General features: G+C 52.7%; 1 protein-coding gene across 5 annotated transcripts in view; it reads right to left on the bottom strand.

The window, feature by feature from the left end:
• Window positions 1–16,444, bottom strand: part of SLC43A2 (solute carrier family 43 member 2) — a 38,148-nt gene extending 21,704 nt beyond the window's left edge. The window contains exons 1-5 of one of the 5 annotated variants that reach the window (XM_043583485.1): window positions 16,331–16,444; window positions 15,263–15,460; window positions 6,142–6,349; window positions 4,787–4,842; window positions 3,566–3,642 (exon numbers count right to left, since the gene is read on the bottom strand). In XM_043583485.1, coding sequence (XP_043439420.1) covers window positions 3,566–3,642; window positions 4,787–4,842; window positions 6,142–6,349; window positions 15,263–15,422 — 501 coding nt within the window. In that variant the 5' untranslated portion in view covers window positions 15,423–15,460; window positions 16,331–16,444. Of the gene's footprint in view, window positions 1–3,565; window positions 3,643–4,786; window positions 4,843–6,141; window positions 6,350–15,262; window positions 15,461–15,622; window positions 15,953–16,330 lie in introns of those variants that run through there. The other 4 variants (XM_043583483.1, XM_043583484.1, XM_043583482.1 and 1 more) reach the window with 4 other exon arrangements.
• Window positions 16,445–16,977: the final 533 nt, after the last annotated feature.

Here is a 16,977-nt window from a genome sequence, read left to right as displayed (position 1 = left end):
CCGTTGTGCTGCTAGCTTGGCGTCTTTGGGGGGCAATGTTGGCAGTTCTGCTTTTTAAATTTTTTTTTTCCAACGTTTTTATTTATTTTTGGGACAGAGAGAGACAGAGCATGAATGGGGGAGGGGCAGAGAGAGAGGGAGACACAGAATCGGAAACAGGCTCCAGGCTCCGAGCCACCAGCCCAGAGCCTGACGCAAGGCTCGAACTCACGGACTGCGAGATCGTGACCTGGCTGAAGTCGGACGCTTAACCGACTGCACCACCCAGGCGCCCAGGCAGTTCTGCTTTTTAAAGGCCTGGGCTGTGTCAGAAAGAGATTGAGCTCTGCTCAGCAGAAGCCTCGGCCAGCCCTAAAACACTGCCCAAGAGCTCTGGCTCTGTCCTCACTGACCTGCTTCTCATTCCCCTTTTGGGGTCTATTCTGGAAAGGACAGCCACAAGAGCCCCCATCTGAGACCACATGGGACAAGAGAATGCCCACTGAGATCCCTCGGGCCAGGGGCAGTAGTGGAGGCGGGGAATGACTTAGAAAGTGTTTAGGGAGTTGGCCCATGTATCTAGGAGGGGGATCAGTAGGATGGGGGTGAGGGGATGAGGGGGTGAGGGCAACACCTGCCTTCTGACAAGGAATAGTAACTGAGCAGCTTCTTGGCGCCCTGCACCAAAGCTTGTAAAGCGCCCGACAGTATGTATTTTAGGTTTTGCAGGCCATATAGTCTCTGTACAACTCCCTCATTCTGCCCCTACAGCACAAAGGCAGCCACGGACAATAGTAAACAAGTGGGCACAGCTATGTTCCAATAAAAACTTTGTTTACAATCTGCACCCCACACTGTAGAGGCCTCTTTTAGGCAACAGGCTTGAGCAATGGAAACCTGAGTAAGGGAAAAGGGCGCACGGTGACCACTGGGCTGAGTACAAACAGGCCCATTAGGTGACCCACCTCAAAATAGCCATAACTCCCAGCTGACCAATGGGCCACTTACAACTGGGCACAGGTGCCGAAGAAGGAGCATACATTCCCATAACTCCTCACTCCCCACCTTACCTACAGCCCCCCACCACCGCCTCCTGGCAGATGTCTCTCCTTGGCTGTTCACCCACCGCTCCGGTCCTTTGCAGTGTATTCAATAAACTCCCATCTCCTTTGTTCTGCCTTGGGTGAATTCTTTCCCTGCCCTCGCCTCCGGCTTCCACCTGGCCTCTACCTGATCGGTTGCCCCACACCCAGCAGTGGTCTGGATTTGGCCTAGGGGCAGCAGTGTGCTAACCCCTGCTCTAGACACAAGAATGGAGACCTTAGGAGACAAGCCACCAGCCTCCCTTAAACAGACAGCTGCTAACCAAATGCTTTAGGTAACAATCAGATGGTTTTCTTGCCTGGTCACTCTGTATCCTCTGTACCTTTGACCTCCCAGTGGGCGGGTGAGGAGCCAATGGGAGTGCTCCCGCTACAGTGCTTTTGGACTGTGAGTGCTTTTGGTCTGTGTTAACACACAGACCTGTTAGAGGCTGATGAGGGCAACAGACCCTCCCGCGGAGAAACGCACACACAATTTGCTTGCATACAACTTTAAGGGGGTGTACACTCCTCCTTAAGTTTATTCATGATCACCCGGAGGCCTCAAAACCCTAGGGGAAGATCCCTCGCTCACTCCAAAAAGAGAGCTAATTTTTTTTTTTATATACAAAAGAGCTCTTACAAAACACTTAAAAAAGATCAACAACCCTGTAGAAAAACAGACAAATCGCACAAAGAAGCAATTCACAGAATACAAAAGATCACAAAAAAAAGAGGTGGAAAGATGTTCTGCCTCGTAAACAATTAAAGGCAAATTAAAAAAAAAATCATGGTATATCATTTTCACCAGATCAGACTGGCTAATGTTTAAAAGACTAATAACAGGGCACAGGAAGGGGTGTGGAGAAAGGGCCACTCTTACTCCTGCCGGTCCACCAGAACCAGTATGGGGAAGACCAGCAATCCCACTTCTGGGAGTTTATTTTACAGAAATATACATACGGGGGTGTGCACCTTAGCATCATCATAAATCAGAAAGACTGGGGACCTGGGGCGCCTGGGTGGCTCTGTCGGTTAAGCATCCGACTTTGGCTCAGGTCATGATCTCACGGTCCGTGAGTTCGAGCCCCGCGTCGGGCTCTGTGTTGACCGCTCAGAGCCTGGAGCCTATTTCGGATTCTGTGTCTCCCTCTCTCTCTGACCCTCCCCCATTCATGCTCTGGCTCTCTCTGTCTCAAAAATAAATAAACGTTAAAAAAAAAAAATTAAAAAAAAAAAACAAATAAAAATGCACAAAAGAGTACAGAGTAAACCTCCCTCCTGTCACAGAGGGCAAGGCAAGCAGAGTTCCCAGATTTGTGCATGTCACCCACACCCGAGTTGTCACCCACACCCTGAGCATCCCACATACACAGCCCTGTGCTATGCCTTTCTCACCCAACACAGATCTCTCTGAACTCCCCATTTCCATGTGCCTCCACCAGATGGTTACCCCTTCCCACCAGGACAAAGTTAATAAGGCAAAGTGAACAGGATAGGCCCTGGGCTGGGCCTGGCCATGGGCTCACAGCCTGCAGGTAGAGGGGTCATGGAGATGCCAGCTACCTATTTAAGCTCCTTCCGAGAAGACCAGCAGTCCCAGGGCCCCTCAATAGCATGACTTGACTCACTAGTAGAAAGGGAAATCAGAAACCAGAGTGCCCTGCGAATGGTGACAGTAGATATTACATCATATAAGTTTTTCACAGGGAAACTAAGGCAAGCCAGACTTTGCTGTCGGTGGAAATCTCTCTGAGAAACGTAGTATTCTCACTTCTTTCCCATCAGCCAGCTCTGAAGGGCAAGCCTGCAGAGAGCTCCCTTCGTCTTCCTGGGGAAGACATTTTTGGCCTTCTTTGACTCTCTTTCTTTCAACCTGGACCTTCCTGCAACCACTCTCACCTCAAAAAGAAACACATTCTGTGGTGTTCCACTGCTATAGGTAAGGTAGGCGCTCAAGCATCCCAAGAAAACATCTCCCTCCTCAGGTCGGCTCGCTGTGCCCTGGCATGTAGAAAACCAAGAAGAGACACAGCCGGGTACTCCCCTGAGTTTTCCACTCCATTCTGGACAAAGGCAATGGTGAAGGGCGAGGAGATTCCAAGGGAGGATTGTTTCTAGAGTGCACTATTAGCCAGAGTTGCCATGGAAAAGGAGAGGAAAGAAAGCGGGCGGCAGCTTTTTTCCTTCCTGCTCCTGTCTTCTCTGGGTACGTGGCTAGTGAGGTGGCTTCTTGGGTACCTAAGCCAAGATCAGAAGGCAGGGGATGGGCTCACTCTGAGAGCCGTGCTCTGCTGCCTTCGGGCCCGCCTCCGGAACCTCCCAGCCCGGGAGGCCATGACTGGCTTTGCTGCTAGGCCGCTTCATCACCAGCAGCCTCTCCTGCTTGGGATGTCCAGGCGCAGGTAGGCCAACGGAAAGCAGGGCAACTGAAGCCAACAAAAGCTGCCTCAGATTCAAAAGGAGATGACCAAACGAGAGAGCTTTAAAAAATCAATACTTACTGTTAACGAGGTGAAAGTCATGCACATCCCACCAAAGCCATTCAGAGACAGGGCGATGAAGATGAGCACAGACAGAGCTGGAAGGAAACAGAAGGCTCATCAGCCGGGAACCACGGCTGAGCTTCAGGGAGGCCTGGCCCGCTGCCTCGCAGAGAGCAAGCAGAATGGATGACAGGCCATCAGGGGCTAGCGCCGGACACCCGGGGAGGGGGAGTTGGAACAGCCTCTTCCTCCTCACCCCCCTCCTCTTTGATTTTACAGGACTTGGACTCCTGCTAAAGGTCTGACGCCACCCCCTCCTTTCTCCATTAACCTTAGAGCAAGCCAGAGGCCCAAAGAAGCTGCTTCACCGAAACCAAAAATACGGGTCTTCAAAAATCAGTAGATGAGCCCAGCTAAGATTTTGATGAAACCCAAGTTCTATTTTGGTATTTGTTCTGAAAGTCTTTGAAGCAACAGCTCCACCTAAACAGGGTTGGGGACCAGTTGGATTCTAAGCCATTTTTTAAAAATGTAGGCTCTATGCCCAACTTGAGGCTTGAACTCACTACCTGAGATCAAGAGTTGCACGCTCTTCTGACTGAGCCAGTCAGGTGTCCCAGCTTTTTTTTTTTTTTTTTTTTTTTTTTTTTAATTGAGAGAGAGAGACAGACAGACAGAGTGTGAGCAGGGGAGGGGCAGAGACAGAGGGAGACACAGAATCCAAAGCAGGCTCCAGGCTCTGAGCTGTCAGCACAGAGCCTGAAGCAGGGCTTGAACCCACGAACCATGAGATGGTGACCTGAGCCGAAGTCGGACGCTTAACCGACCGAGCCACCCAGGCGCCCCCTAGGTGTCCCAGCTTTTAAGCCAACTTCACAGTGCTGGCCTAGGCTGCCTCAGGGGACTCAGCTCCCAACTTCTGGACACACCCCTCAGCTAGCCTGGTTCTTAGAACTTGTCTGGGGTTGGCATCAATGAAGCCATCAGGGACTGGCTTGGCTTGTGATGAGATGGGAGCACGGTACACCCCGGGAGCTTCTCTCAGACGTCTGTCTGGGGGACTGCTGTCTTACCCAGCCACCCGTTTGAGATAAGTAACTGCGTGAAGGCCTAACAGGCATCCCCTGTAATTTGAGCAGTAAGGCCTGGCATGGCTTCCTAGAGCAGATGGACCTGTGAGCACCTCTGGGCACTCTCTCTCCAGTCCCTGACCAAAGAGTAGAGGAAAAGCATACTCACAGTTTGGGTTACTTGCTCCATATGCAATCAGCAAGCAGGAGACAGCAAAGCAGGCACTAAAAACAAGCAGAAATAGTACGTTATTTATTATTATTGTAAATAGTGTTATTTGGAAGTATTTACCATAGGTCAGATGTTTTCAGAAAATGTATATACATTCTCTCGTTTAATTTAACATTTCTAAGGAGTATAATTGGCTCTGTTTTACTCATGAAGAAAATAAAACAAAAAGAAAGAAAAAAACAAACAAACTACATTCTCAAAAGTCTCATAGCTAGGAGGTGTCTTAAACTGCAATTCAAGGCCCGAAGGCAGATCTGGTAAATACCACTATCTCCTGTGCCTTCCCCTCCCATCCTCAGACTGGAGAGGCCAAAGCTCTGAAGTGAGAGAGAGCACAATCCATTCTCCAGATTCCTCTGCCCGTCGTGCCAGGGGAGGAACAGAACCGCACTGAGCATGAGGGAGATAATGGCAGTTTCTGAGTCCTGGCTGCCTGGCTCCATCCTGGGGACAGAGGCCTCTCAAGCTCCAAAGAATGAGTGAAACTGATCCCCTACCCATGCCCTTCACGGTCACAGGCCTCACCCGTTGCAAACCACTGCCCTGCATGTGATCGTTCCCAGTGGGCCTGGTCTGGGGAGGATGCTGGCCTGAGAGGGCTAGCTTCTTGGGGGACTGACCCTGAGTCTGGCAGACTGGAGCTTTACGGACCATATCAGGAAGTGCACAAGATGAACCACTGCAGTGCCGGGGGGTGATGGAAACAGGAGGACTTCTGCTTTATCACTTTTTTTTTTTTTTTTGCAAAATTTTTTTAAATTTCAATTTTAGCTAGCTAACATAACAGTGCAATATTGGTTTCAGGACTGGAATTCAGTGATTTTTTTTTTTTTTTTTTTGCGATTTTTAAAAATTGAAACTCTTTTATCATTTTTAATCTTTGCCACTTTAATTGACATTTTTTTGTACATGCATCATAAAGCAACATAAAACATTAAAAATGGCCTATGTGTATATAATTGATAATTCCATGCTTATATTGGACGTACACGTTCAAAATCTTTTTTTTCTGATGGGAGAGGTCAAAAAGATGGTGGAAACCAGTGTTCTTAACGATAAGCAACTCCAAACCCTCCCAGGCGGGCCTGGGGCCCTGACCCTTTTTATGCAGTATTGGCATGTCTCAAGGACCACAGGACCTACTGATTTGGTGGTGGAATGAGCAGGAAGCCCACTCCAGGTGGGCATTTAGGGAGGTCCACCGTGCATCTGATAGCAGGTACAAGGATTCCCTACAGTGGGGACCTCAGCCCCAGGAGTCCCACCTGCCCACCCCCAACCCCTGCACTGACCTGCCCAGCAGCCTGAGCTTCCTCGGGCCGTACTTGTCCATGACGATGCCTAGAGGTAGGGTGATGGCGCTGAGCAGGAAGGAGCCTACGGTGAAGGCCAAGTTTAGCATCTCATCCTGGGCCTTGCAGCTGAGCCAGCCATTCATCCAGCTGACCTCCTCGTGCTCCAGCTCTTCCGTGTCCCCCACTGTGCCGTTGGTGACATTCTCTGTGTGTGTAGAAGGAGGGAAACTTGACCGCAGGGTTGAGGCCAAGATTCCCAAAGATCAGAGGGCAAATGCACATTCAGACCCCACGGGAAATGTCAGGGCTGGCTCTGGCTCCCCCACAGCAGGTGTGGCTGTCCATCTGGCCCCAGCCCCCTGGAGCGATAAGGTGGAGGCCCTGGTCTTTTGTGGAGGGCACAAACCCTTTGGAGAATCCAACGGAGGAGGCTCTACTCCTGCTCCTCAGAAAATGCATGTGAAGTCTTGTCCACAGTTTGAGGAGATTTATGTGTCCCTTGAAACACACAAGCCCCAGCTTGGGAGTCCCATTCTAGAGTAACCTATGCTCTGGAAGAACAGGCCTCAGGACCCAGTGTAGGCTGTGGGGCCGCAGGTGGGCTAAAACCTCCTCAGCAGCTCTGTCCCTGGAAAAGGACAGCAGCCAGTATGTATGCTGTCGATCCTAGATCACTTGGCAAGCACAGGCTGCTGGTCTCACCGCAACACTCCGGTTCTCCTCAGTCAACCAAAGGGAAGAGTGAGCGGGTCTCCTTTACTGCTAAGTACAGGAGACTTCTCATACCTACACCTGCTACCTCCCCCGGGTATTTTCACAGCATCGACCACCACACATACTGTGTCACAGAATCCCTGGGAAAGGTTTTTTTTTTTTTTTTTAATTAAAAAAACATATGTGTTCATGTTTATTCATTTTTGAGAGACAGAGAAAGAGAGTGAGCGGAGAAGGGTCAGAGAGAGAGACACACACAGAATCTGAAGCAGTCTCCATGCTCTGAGCTGTCAGCACAGAGCCTGATGCGGGGCTCAAACCCCCAAACCGTGAGATCATGACCTGAGCCAAAGTCGAACGCTTAACCGACTGAGCCACCCAGGCACCCCAGGAAAGATTTTGTTTTTTAATTTTTTTTTTTATATTTATTTATTTCTGAGACAGAGACAGAGCATGAGCAGGGGAGGGACAGAGAGAGAGAGAGACACAGAATCAGAAGCAGGCTCCAGGCTCTGAGCTGTCAGCACAGAGCCCGACGCAGGGCTCAAACTCACAAACCGTGAGATCTTGACCTGAGCCGAAGTCGGACGCTTAACCGACCGAGCCACCCAGGCGCCCCGAATGTTTCTTTATTTTAGAGAGAGAGAGAGAGAGAGAGAGTGCATGAATGGGGAGGGACAGAGAGAGAGAGAGACACAGAATCAGAAGCAGGCTCCAGGCTCTGAGCTGTCAGCACAGAGCCCGACGCAGGGCTCAAACTCACAAACCGTGAGATCTTGACCTGAGCCGAAGTCGGTCGCTCAACCGACTGAGCCACCCAGGCGCCCCAGGAAAGATTTTTTTAAAACAGTCCCAAGTTACTTGCTTTCACTCGTTGAGGTTCACCTTTCTTATTTTTCTTGCTGGGGGTCAAGTGTTGCTGTCCCCTGTGGCCACAATCTTGAGCTGCAATCTCAGCCCTTAACGGCCTCTCCAAAATCCACCCAGCACCAAGACAACAAAAACTAGGGAGGAAGAAGCACTGGAGCAGCTGAGGGCTGGAGGGTGGAGTGCAGGCCGGAAGGCGGCACAGAAGCCCTCCCTCCCTGACTGCTAGTTAAGAGATGCTGACTAATCCCACGAGGAGCAGCCTCTGATTAGATGCGAGGTCACACCGGGAGAGTCAAGGAAACACCTCTCTCCAGATAACTGCCTGACTCCGGATTGCGGCCCTCTGGCGCCAGGGCTATAAAGCTGAGGGCTGCAAAGGCCGGCCCAGGCCTCTCAGGGCTGACCCAGGGTCACGGAAAAGGATGCACTTAAGGTGAATCATGCTATATGCCAACCTCCTAACCAACAAGCCCTGCTGGGGGCACACTGGTTGAGGGTGAGGAGCTACAACCTGGCCTCTGGGTTCCAATTTTGGTGTCTCTACTTCCTACTTGTATAACCTCAGAAAAGTGACCTAATCCCACTCTATCTCAGTTTCTTTATGTGTAAAATGGCATAACGTAATAGCAGTATCTACCTCCTAGAGTCTGCCCGGGAGATAAATGAGAAAATCCAGATAACGCTCTGGGGCTCACATGGCCGTAGAAAGTACTCAATGAACAACAGTTATGAGTTATTATTATTACTATCATGGGAGTCCTGGGAGGGTGCACCTCGGTGGCGGCAGAGCCGGACAAAGTAACTGGGCGCAGGGTCCCATAACTGTGTGTGCGTAGCGTGAATTTGCATCTAGTCGCCTGTTAGGCTGGGGGCCGTGTTCCCAGCACCTCACCCAGATCCTGGTGTACGGTAGCTATTTACTGAATGAATGAAAACAACGGAGTCAGATCACAACAGCCCAAAGGCCCCAGAGAGAAGAAAGGAACTAGGACATACGGAACCATGAAAATAGAGGGGACGCACGGAGATGACAGGCACATTGCTAACCTCCTAAAGCCACAGAGACAAGACCCAGCACGCCAGATTCTCCCCCCACCCCCAATCTCTGCCACTTCCAGTTTTCCAAAAGAGGCCCCACCATGTTGACAGCCCAAACACAGGACAAACAGGATCATCTGAGTCCATCAGGGTCCGGGTCAGAACCACCACACACCCTGCCTTAGCCAGCGGGCCCGAGCCGCTCATCCACTGTGGGATAGCCTCGGCAGAGGCCGGGCTGCCTCACAGGCTGGCACTGGTTTCTGGTGACAGCTCGGCCAGCAGCAACAGGAAGCGGGAGGACGGGGTCCCCACACAGCAACGGCCATCCCCACGTTGGTGTGCAGATAGGGGCAAAGCAGCACACGTGTGACAGGCTGGATGGGCGCAGAAGGCCCCTCAGGGCCCAGGATCGTTGGCTGGCGAACGCTGACTGCGGCCATGCAGGGTCTGGAGCCCATGACGGCACTGAAGGACACGAAATGGCCTGGATGGCTCAGTCGGCTGAGTGTCCAACTTCGGCTCAGGTCGTGACCTCACGGTTCCGTTAGTGAGTTCAAACTCCGCATCGGGCTCGCTGCTGGCAGAGCCCTCTTCAGATCCTCTGTCCCGTCTCTCTCTGACCCTCCCCTGCTCACACATGTGCGCGCGCTCTCTCTCTCTCTCTCACAAATAAATAAACATTAAAAATAAATAAATAAATAAATAAATAAATAAATGACACAAAATAACTCAGGACTTGGGAGCATGGCAGGATCTGCTGCTACAGGCAGGGAGCCAGAGCTGGACTGGGAACTGATGGAGCCAGGCAGCACCATCTCTGGGTAGAAGCCCCAGGGTGTCCACCCTCAGTTTCCCCAGAGCTGGACTCCTAAATCCATGATGATACTCACCAACAGAGAGAAGATAAATCCCAAGGCAATGTACCCAAAGCAGTCTCCCTGATTTGCCATAACTGGGGATGTCCACGGAAACATCTCGAATTATTTAGAGATGGCTAGACAGAGAAGCTCGTAAGGAGAAAGGCAACACCAGGGGGAAGGATATTTGTCCCCCGTCTTTCATCTTACAGTCACTGCACACAGGAGCAGGGACCTTCCACACCTTGGGCCACCGGCTTTCTCTCCTTAAAAAAATCCCTGCCAACAGGGCTGCCTGGCCCTCTGCCCTCCTGCCTCTAGGCAGGGATGTCCAGCAACAGGTCAGCCTGGGGTGGGGGGTCCCAGTGGCCTCTCTTCGTCTGCTCATGAAGCAATTCAAAAGTGTCCCTTGCTCCTAGAGGGGACTAAATCTTCAGTGAGCCCAGAAGCTTTGTTGGCAGTAAACAGTCCACGTGAATAGTCACAGATCCAGGAGATGCCCAAACACAGTCACACCCAAGCTGTTCCTCTCCCTCTGCTCTCACCTGGGCCACCGTGGGCCAGGAAAGACACAAACAGATAAGCACAAAGGAAGTGTCAAGCCCTGGGGTGCCCCTCTGCTCCCAGCCTAGAGCTCAGGCCTCACTCCAAACCGGCCTGCTCTGCACCTCACTTGCACCTGTTTATCAAACAGATGTCTCTGCAGTGGGTGGCCAGGGTGGCCTGGCCCAGCCCAGCCAGGAAAGGTGAATCAAGAGGACAGGCAAGGAATTGGTGTGGCCCGAGTGTGCTGAGAAAATAGCTTCGAGGCTGCTTAGGGGCAGGGAAGAGAGAACAAAGCCTGCACTGTTCAGCCCTCCTCCCAGAAGACTCGCACACAATCTGCACAGTGAAAGTAGGGGACAAAAGGGGGTGCTATGACCCCACTCAGGTTCCCCTGACATCTCTGGGTCAAAGAGGGAGCTCCCCCAACCCCAGAGAAACAAAGGGAATGAGGAACAGAACAGCTGGCTGCATGATGCTTAAGGGAGCGAGGGACACGGGGCTGGAGACCCCTCCAAATTTCTGAGCAGCCCCCTTCTCTGACTGGCTGTTCACTGGGCCCTCCACCCAGGATGCAGGCCCCTGGACCTCCCTGCTGATGGTCCCTGCCCCAGGATCTCCTGTCTGTCTCCCAAATCCTTAGTCTATCCGGCAACAGGAAGCAGCATCTCAGTCCAACAGGGGGATGTAGGTGAGAGGTCAGTCTCAGACACAGAGCAAACAAAAGGCAGGACACAGTCAGAGGGCCATCGTGGGGAGGCCAGGGCCTAGCCCCTTGCTGCGGTCCCGGAGTGCCTGTGTATGCTGGCTGCTGTATTCAGTGGTATTCATTCTGTTTCACTCAGTGCCCTCTCACCCCCACCCAGATGCCACACGAGGACACCAGCAAGTTGCTTGCCCAAGGTCTCCCAGACAGTACATTATGGGGAAGCTGAACTTGAATCCAGGCTGCCAGACCCCAAAGTTCCTGCTTTTAACCTTCAGGCTGTGCTGATGCTGTACCACCTGAGTTAGAGGCATTTCAGAGAAAATATGCTGAGGGAATGGAGACAGCCCAAGGCTATCACAGTGTCGGGGACAGCACCAGGTGGCTCTTAATGACACCTAGTGTGAATGGGACCGTCCCCAAGATCCTCCCTGAAAGACAACCCAAGCTGAACAGAACCTTAATGCAACACCACGAAGGCAGGTGGGGCCAGCGGATGTGGGGGAGGGAAACTGGGTCACGAAATGGGCAGGAGGAAGGCAGGGGTGGTAGGAAGGGACGCTGAGGGCGCCAGCTCCTTTCTGTGATGCATCCTGAGGCCGAGGGCACCAGCCTTTAGACCTTACCCGTTGCTACAGAATACTTTTTTTTTTTTTAATCCAAAATACACTGGGCGGGGGGGGGGGGGGGATGGAAACAGTCACATTCACAGCAATACAAGTAAAAGGGTGGGTTTTCAAAAGCTATCAAAGGCCAGCAGCCTTTAAGTGAGGCAGAGACCGTTAAAAGAGGGTCTCTAAGCAACAGGGAATGTCTCTTGTCCACATCTGCAGCTTCAGCCCACCTGCAGGGGACCAGTCCTGGCTCTGCTTCTTTGCTGTGACAGCAGCACCTCTGCCCCTTCAGGGCCCAGCTTTGTTTCGTGAGGGGTTCAGCTCCCCTGCCACCACAGGCAGAGAGACTGCAGTGGTCAAGAGCACAGAACTGGGATCTGCCTCGGCATCCACGGAGGAGCTGGACTGAGACTTCCTCAGGCAGAGGCCGCGACTCCACCCCCCCCACCCCATGCCCAGAATGTGGCAAGACCTCAACAATTTTTAAGAATCTAATAGGTGAATGTGGTGGTCACCCTCTTCTGCCTCTGTCTCTTCTTCCTGCCTTGAGAATAAAATCCAACTTCCCGGGGTGCCTGGGTGGCTCAGTTGGTTGAGCGTCCGACTTCGGCTCAGGTCAGAATCTCACGGTTCATGGGTTTGAGCCCCACATCAGGCTCTGTGCTGACAGCTCAGAGCCTGGAGCCTGCTTAGGATTCTGTGTCTCCCTCTCTCTCTCTGTCCCTCCCCTGCTCATGCTCTGTCTCTGTCTCAAAAATAAAATATAAAAACATTAAAAAAATTTTTTTAAATAATTAATTAATTAAATAAAATCCAACTTCCCCAAGTGGCCTCCTAGGCCCAATGGGCCTTGGCTCCTTCCCACTCTCCTTGCCCCCTCCTCTCCCAACTCACCCCTCTTGGCCCTCTAAACATCAGAGAGGCCCTGACACCCAAGTTGAACCAGGTGCCCTCTGTGGCTCTCCTTCCTGGCACCCTGCTCTCCACTGGAGTTCTGACCCCCTCTTGGAATTATATGGTCTGTGTGTTTAATGCTGGCAGACTACAGACTCCCTCGGGACTGCTCTACACCCCCAGCACAGCACCTCAATTAAATGTTTACTGAACGTGGAGGTTAGAGGAAGAGGAGATTAACAGCCCCCTGATCTGACCCTGTCCAAGAGGGCCATCAGATGACAGAGAGAACGAAGAAAGAGGTCAAGAGTGGGTAGGTACGACAGCCATCCGGAGGCCAGAAGGATACGGTTCTGGAAAAACCCTGTTCTTCCTGGGCTGGGAAGCCAGTCAGCTTCCGATCCACACCAGGAGGCAAAGCCCAAAGGCCCACCCCCAGTCCTTATCAATCCTGTCTGGTGGGCAAGGCAAAAAGAGCTGAGAGGCAACAGAGAAATGCGAATTTTCTTTCCTTCTCCCACCTCACTATGCTGGAACCCAACACCGTGTCTGTGGTGAGATTCTGGCTGGAGTCCCAAGAACCTTTCAACAGGTTCAGGCAAATTTTCTTTAGAGAACAAACCAAATCAAAGGTCCTAAAAGCAACCAAAAGCTGACAAATTTGCATCTCAATCAGATGTAGACCAGTATGTTTTTCACAGTCTAATTCAATAAATGGCCCAAAGGCTTCTCTGTAGTTCAGCCACCTACCAAGTTTGAAAATATTAGGCCTAAGCAGAAACCTTGACCCTAAATCCTCCAGACACTCCCAGTTAGGCATGGAGGAGACTCCTGGCCCCCAAAGGCAACAGGCTACTTGGACTCCAAGAAGCAAGGAGCAGCGAGGCCAGAGATAAGCTAAGTGGAACCGGCAGGCCTGTCCGTAAAGGATGCTGGGTCAGCAGGTTTGCCAGGTAGTCAGAAAAAACAAAATCAAAGGCAGGAGCAAAGGCACGGGATAAGAAGTTGATGTTCAACCTACAACCTGACCCTTCACCTTCACTTTGCTTTATAGAAGGGACGGGTCAAGCCTCTCTAGGGCTTAAACACCAAGTCAGCACTGTGTCGGCACAAACTCCAGGACTCCTCCCATTTTAACGAAGGAAGAAGCCAAGGTCGAGGCAGGAATGAAATGACCAGCCTCGATGCTGCCAATACCATAAAATAATTAAGCAGTGGACAATCTGGGGGATAAAACCCTAGAATCGGACCTTCCACAAGAGGTCCAAAAAAAAAAAAAAAATCGACCACAACAGTCCCTCAGTCTGGACGAGATGCTAAAAGCTTCATCTGGGGATGATGATGTTTCTTGCTGTTCTTAAAACCCTCGCTGTACCTTGAAAGAATCCATCAAAGAGGCAAGCAGGAAGGGTCATGATCTAAAGCAGGAGGGCGGGGGAGGAGCCAAACACTCCAACCTGCTCCTTCCAGATAGTCCTTAATCTGCTAACATCTCTTGGGCAAAGCAGAAAGCTCGTTCAAGGAACAAGGTCTGAATGACTCTCCCATCTCCCAAGATTTCTTGCTGATGTGGGGAAAGTTCTGCCAAGAACCTTTAGGCTATTGGAAATATTTCTGAGTAGCTAAAGGCTAAAGGTTATAAATGACATACTCTCTGTCCTCTCTCCCAGGTGGCCTCTACATCTCCTCCATTTCTCCTGCTCTAAACTTGTCCCGCAAAGCTTGCCTAGAGACTGAAACACTTGGGGATCTCCTGGGACTGTCAGGAGAGGGAAACAAGGAGGATTCTACATGGGGTTCCAGGCAGCGTGAGCTGGTCCAAAGTTTTCTCTCCCCCCCAATTTAGAACTCTAGGAAGAAAAGGCATGCCAGCGGTGTGATTCAGAGGGACAGACTTAAGCTATCTCCCTCTAAGGGGACTCGCACAGGGGTTGGCTGACAAAGGAACTGGGAAGAGATATTCCGGAGCTCAACTATTAGATAGCCCCTGCTGGGGACAACAGGAGGGCAGAGGGAAACATTTCCTATCAAGGTTACCTAAGAAAGGGGATGCAGGGTAGAGGCGGGGACTTGGGTCCCACTTCTTGGCTTAATCTACTGGCCTATAGCAATTAGGATCCTTAAACAGGGTCAGGGGGCATGTGAGGGTAGGAGTGGGGGTTACACTCCTTGTAGACAAGCATCTTCAACCTGCGTTCAGCAACACCAATGATGCAGCAAAGGGAGAGCACAGAACTAGTGTTATTTCCTTAAATACTCCCCTTGCCTTCCCCTACCATGATAGGCAGATAGAAGGCCACAGAGACATTCTCATGGCCTGTGGGAGAAATGTCCTTTGGAAAATCATAAAGCAGCAAAAACAGACAAGAAATTGTAGCTGACATGCCCTTAAGAGACTCCATAATGGCCTAAAAAACATCTAGATTCTAGATGAAACTTCGATGGGGTGGAGGCCAAGCCACTTCCTCTCTCTCTTGCTGCACCCCAACCATTGAGTCAGGAGTTCCTCTTTCTCACAGAGAGCAACATATTTAGTTCAAGTCAAGTGATACGCCAGACACCAGGAGGAGAGAAATCCAGCAAGGTTCCTAGGTGGCGGAAAGAACATCCCGGACCTGGAGGTTCTGGAACTACCAGAGTCCTCAACTGTGTGGCCTTGGACAAGTCAGCAGATCTGTCTGAGCCTCAGTTTCTTCACCCACAAAACAGGGACAATGATATGTACCCAGCTGAGCTGGCTGACGATCAAATGGGGCTTTTGCTAAATGGGAGGCGCTGCGCAGCGAGGCGGTATTGCGGGCCGGGTCCTCACTGCCATCTCGCCCTCTCCCAAAGCTCCCACTCTGGGAACCACCCCGAGCCCGAGACGCCCGTCTCACCTGGCTCAGTACACAGGTATGAGTAGAAGCCCTCCGACTTGAGCATGATGAGCAGCGAGCCCCAGCCCAGGAGGACTGCCGAGAAGAGGAGGTTTTCCAACACGGCTGTGCAGGCCATCCACCAGCGGCGCCGATGGGCAGTGGCCAGGGTGGGCGCCATGGCGCGGCGCGGCGGCCCTGCTCCGGCTCTGCAGCCACCTGCACACAGACCCCGGTCAGCGTCAGCGCCCGGCCCTGCCCAGCCTGTGTGGCCAACCCGGGCCGCTGCCGCAGCGCGCGCAGCTTGTCACCCCTCCGCGGCCCGCACCGTGGGTGCGCACAGCGAAGGAAGCCCCAGCCCTGCCTGGGTCCCAGGCCAACCTGTCCGCGGCTGGCTCGTACGTCTGCCCTCAGCTACGGGACAGCGGCCCCGGCCAGGCAGGGAGACCTCTCCCTTGGCTCATCCCGAGGAAACCTGAAGCATGAAAACAGGAGGGACTAACGCATGCTCAGGGACGTGGAATTAATCCTGGCTCTCCGCAGGACTGACATAGCTTGGGGACTGTCAGGGGAGGCACCTTCAGGTCCGGATACCTGGGCAGGGCCATACCTGAGGACTGCCACTCCCTGGGACCCTGACAGGCGCCCTCCCGCCCGCACTCGAGACCCTTCCCCAGAGCTGGTTCCTTCAACCACAAGATCAGCGCAGGGAATCCGGAACGGCCCGCCCCCGGCCCGCTCATAGGCTGGACGGCTAGGAACTGCTGCGCCATTGGCCGCTGTCTAGGTCGCTAGGCGCTGCGGCCACGCGAACCCCGCATGGGAGAGGCGAAGCCGGTTCAAACCGGCGGCGCGAGCCACCTGCACGACCCCCATTCCGGCTGCTTCCACGCCATTTAGTCTGTTCCCATGGAAGCGGACCCCCCGTCCCTCCATCTCCGAGCTGCCTCCTCCATTCGTCATCTCTTCCCTGGCAGACCTTCATCCAATCTGTTTCCTCTCATAGTTATACATCTTCTCCCTATGCCCCTATTCGTGCGCCTTCTGTCCCCCTAGCACCTTCTCCCAGATCCCCAAGACCCAGCTCACCCGGCTTCTACTGGCGTGTATCGGGCCCGGCCGGCGCCTTTTCTGCCTCCTTTTATTCCAGAGCTTTTATTTCGACCCCAAGACGAAAACACTGTCGCACGCTGATTGGCTGAGTGGGGGCTGGAAACAGGCATTGGCCAATCAGCAGCTACCCGCCCGCCCGGCGGCGAGCAGAAGCCGGTTCCGGCCGGACTTGAGAGACAAACAAGAGAGCTGGGGGGGGGGGGCGGGGGGGGTTTGCCGGGGGCAGCGGTGGGTTGCCTCTACTGCTACTGCTGCCTTAAACTGGAGTAACAGCCTGGCTGGGAATTCCCCGGGGCATTGCCCCAGCGTGTCTCTAGAGCCTTACTCCGAAGCTCTGACCCTGGGTTCGGTCCCCTCTGTGGATGTTCTGGTGGACTGCATGCCTGCCTCCCTCGCACACCCAGCTGGGCTCTTACACTCCGTTCTACTCCAGCCCGCTACATAGTCCCCAGCTTCCCCTCTGTCCTGGGCGCCACGTCCCGATGCCCTGGCTCCGTGTGGGTCGTTCGCTCCTGCCGTCTCCATTGCCTCTCCCACGCAACGCTGCCATCCCCGGCTGCCTCGGGCTTTATGTTCTGATTTCTCGCTCTCCTGTCCCCAGTGTTCTCCATCCAGGCGCTGTC

The sequence above is a fragment of the Prionailurus bengalensis genome, chromosome E1 (genome assembly GCF_016509475.1).
Source record: "Prionailurus bengalensis isolate Pbe53 chromosome E1, Fcat_Pben_1.1_paternal_pri, whole genome shotgun sequence".
Lineage (NCBI taxonomy): Eukaryota > Metazoa > Chordata > Mammalia > Carnivora > Felidae > Prionailurus > Prionailurus bengalensis.
The sequence above is the reverse complement of the archived record's forward strand: the minus strand, read 5'-3'. Positions and strand labels throughout refer to the sequence as shown.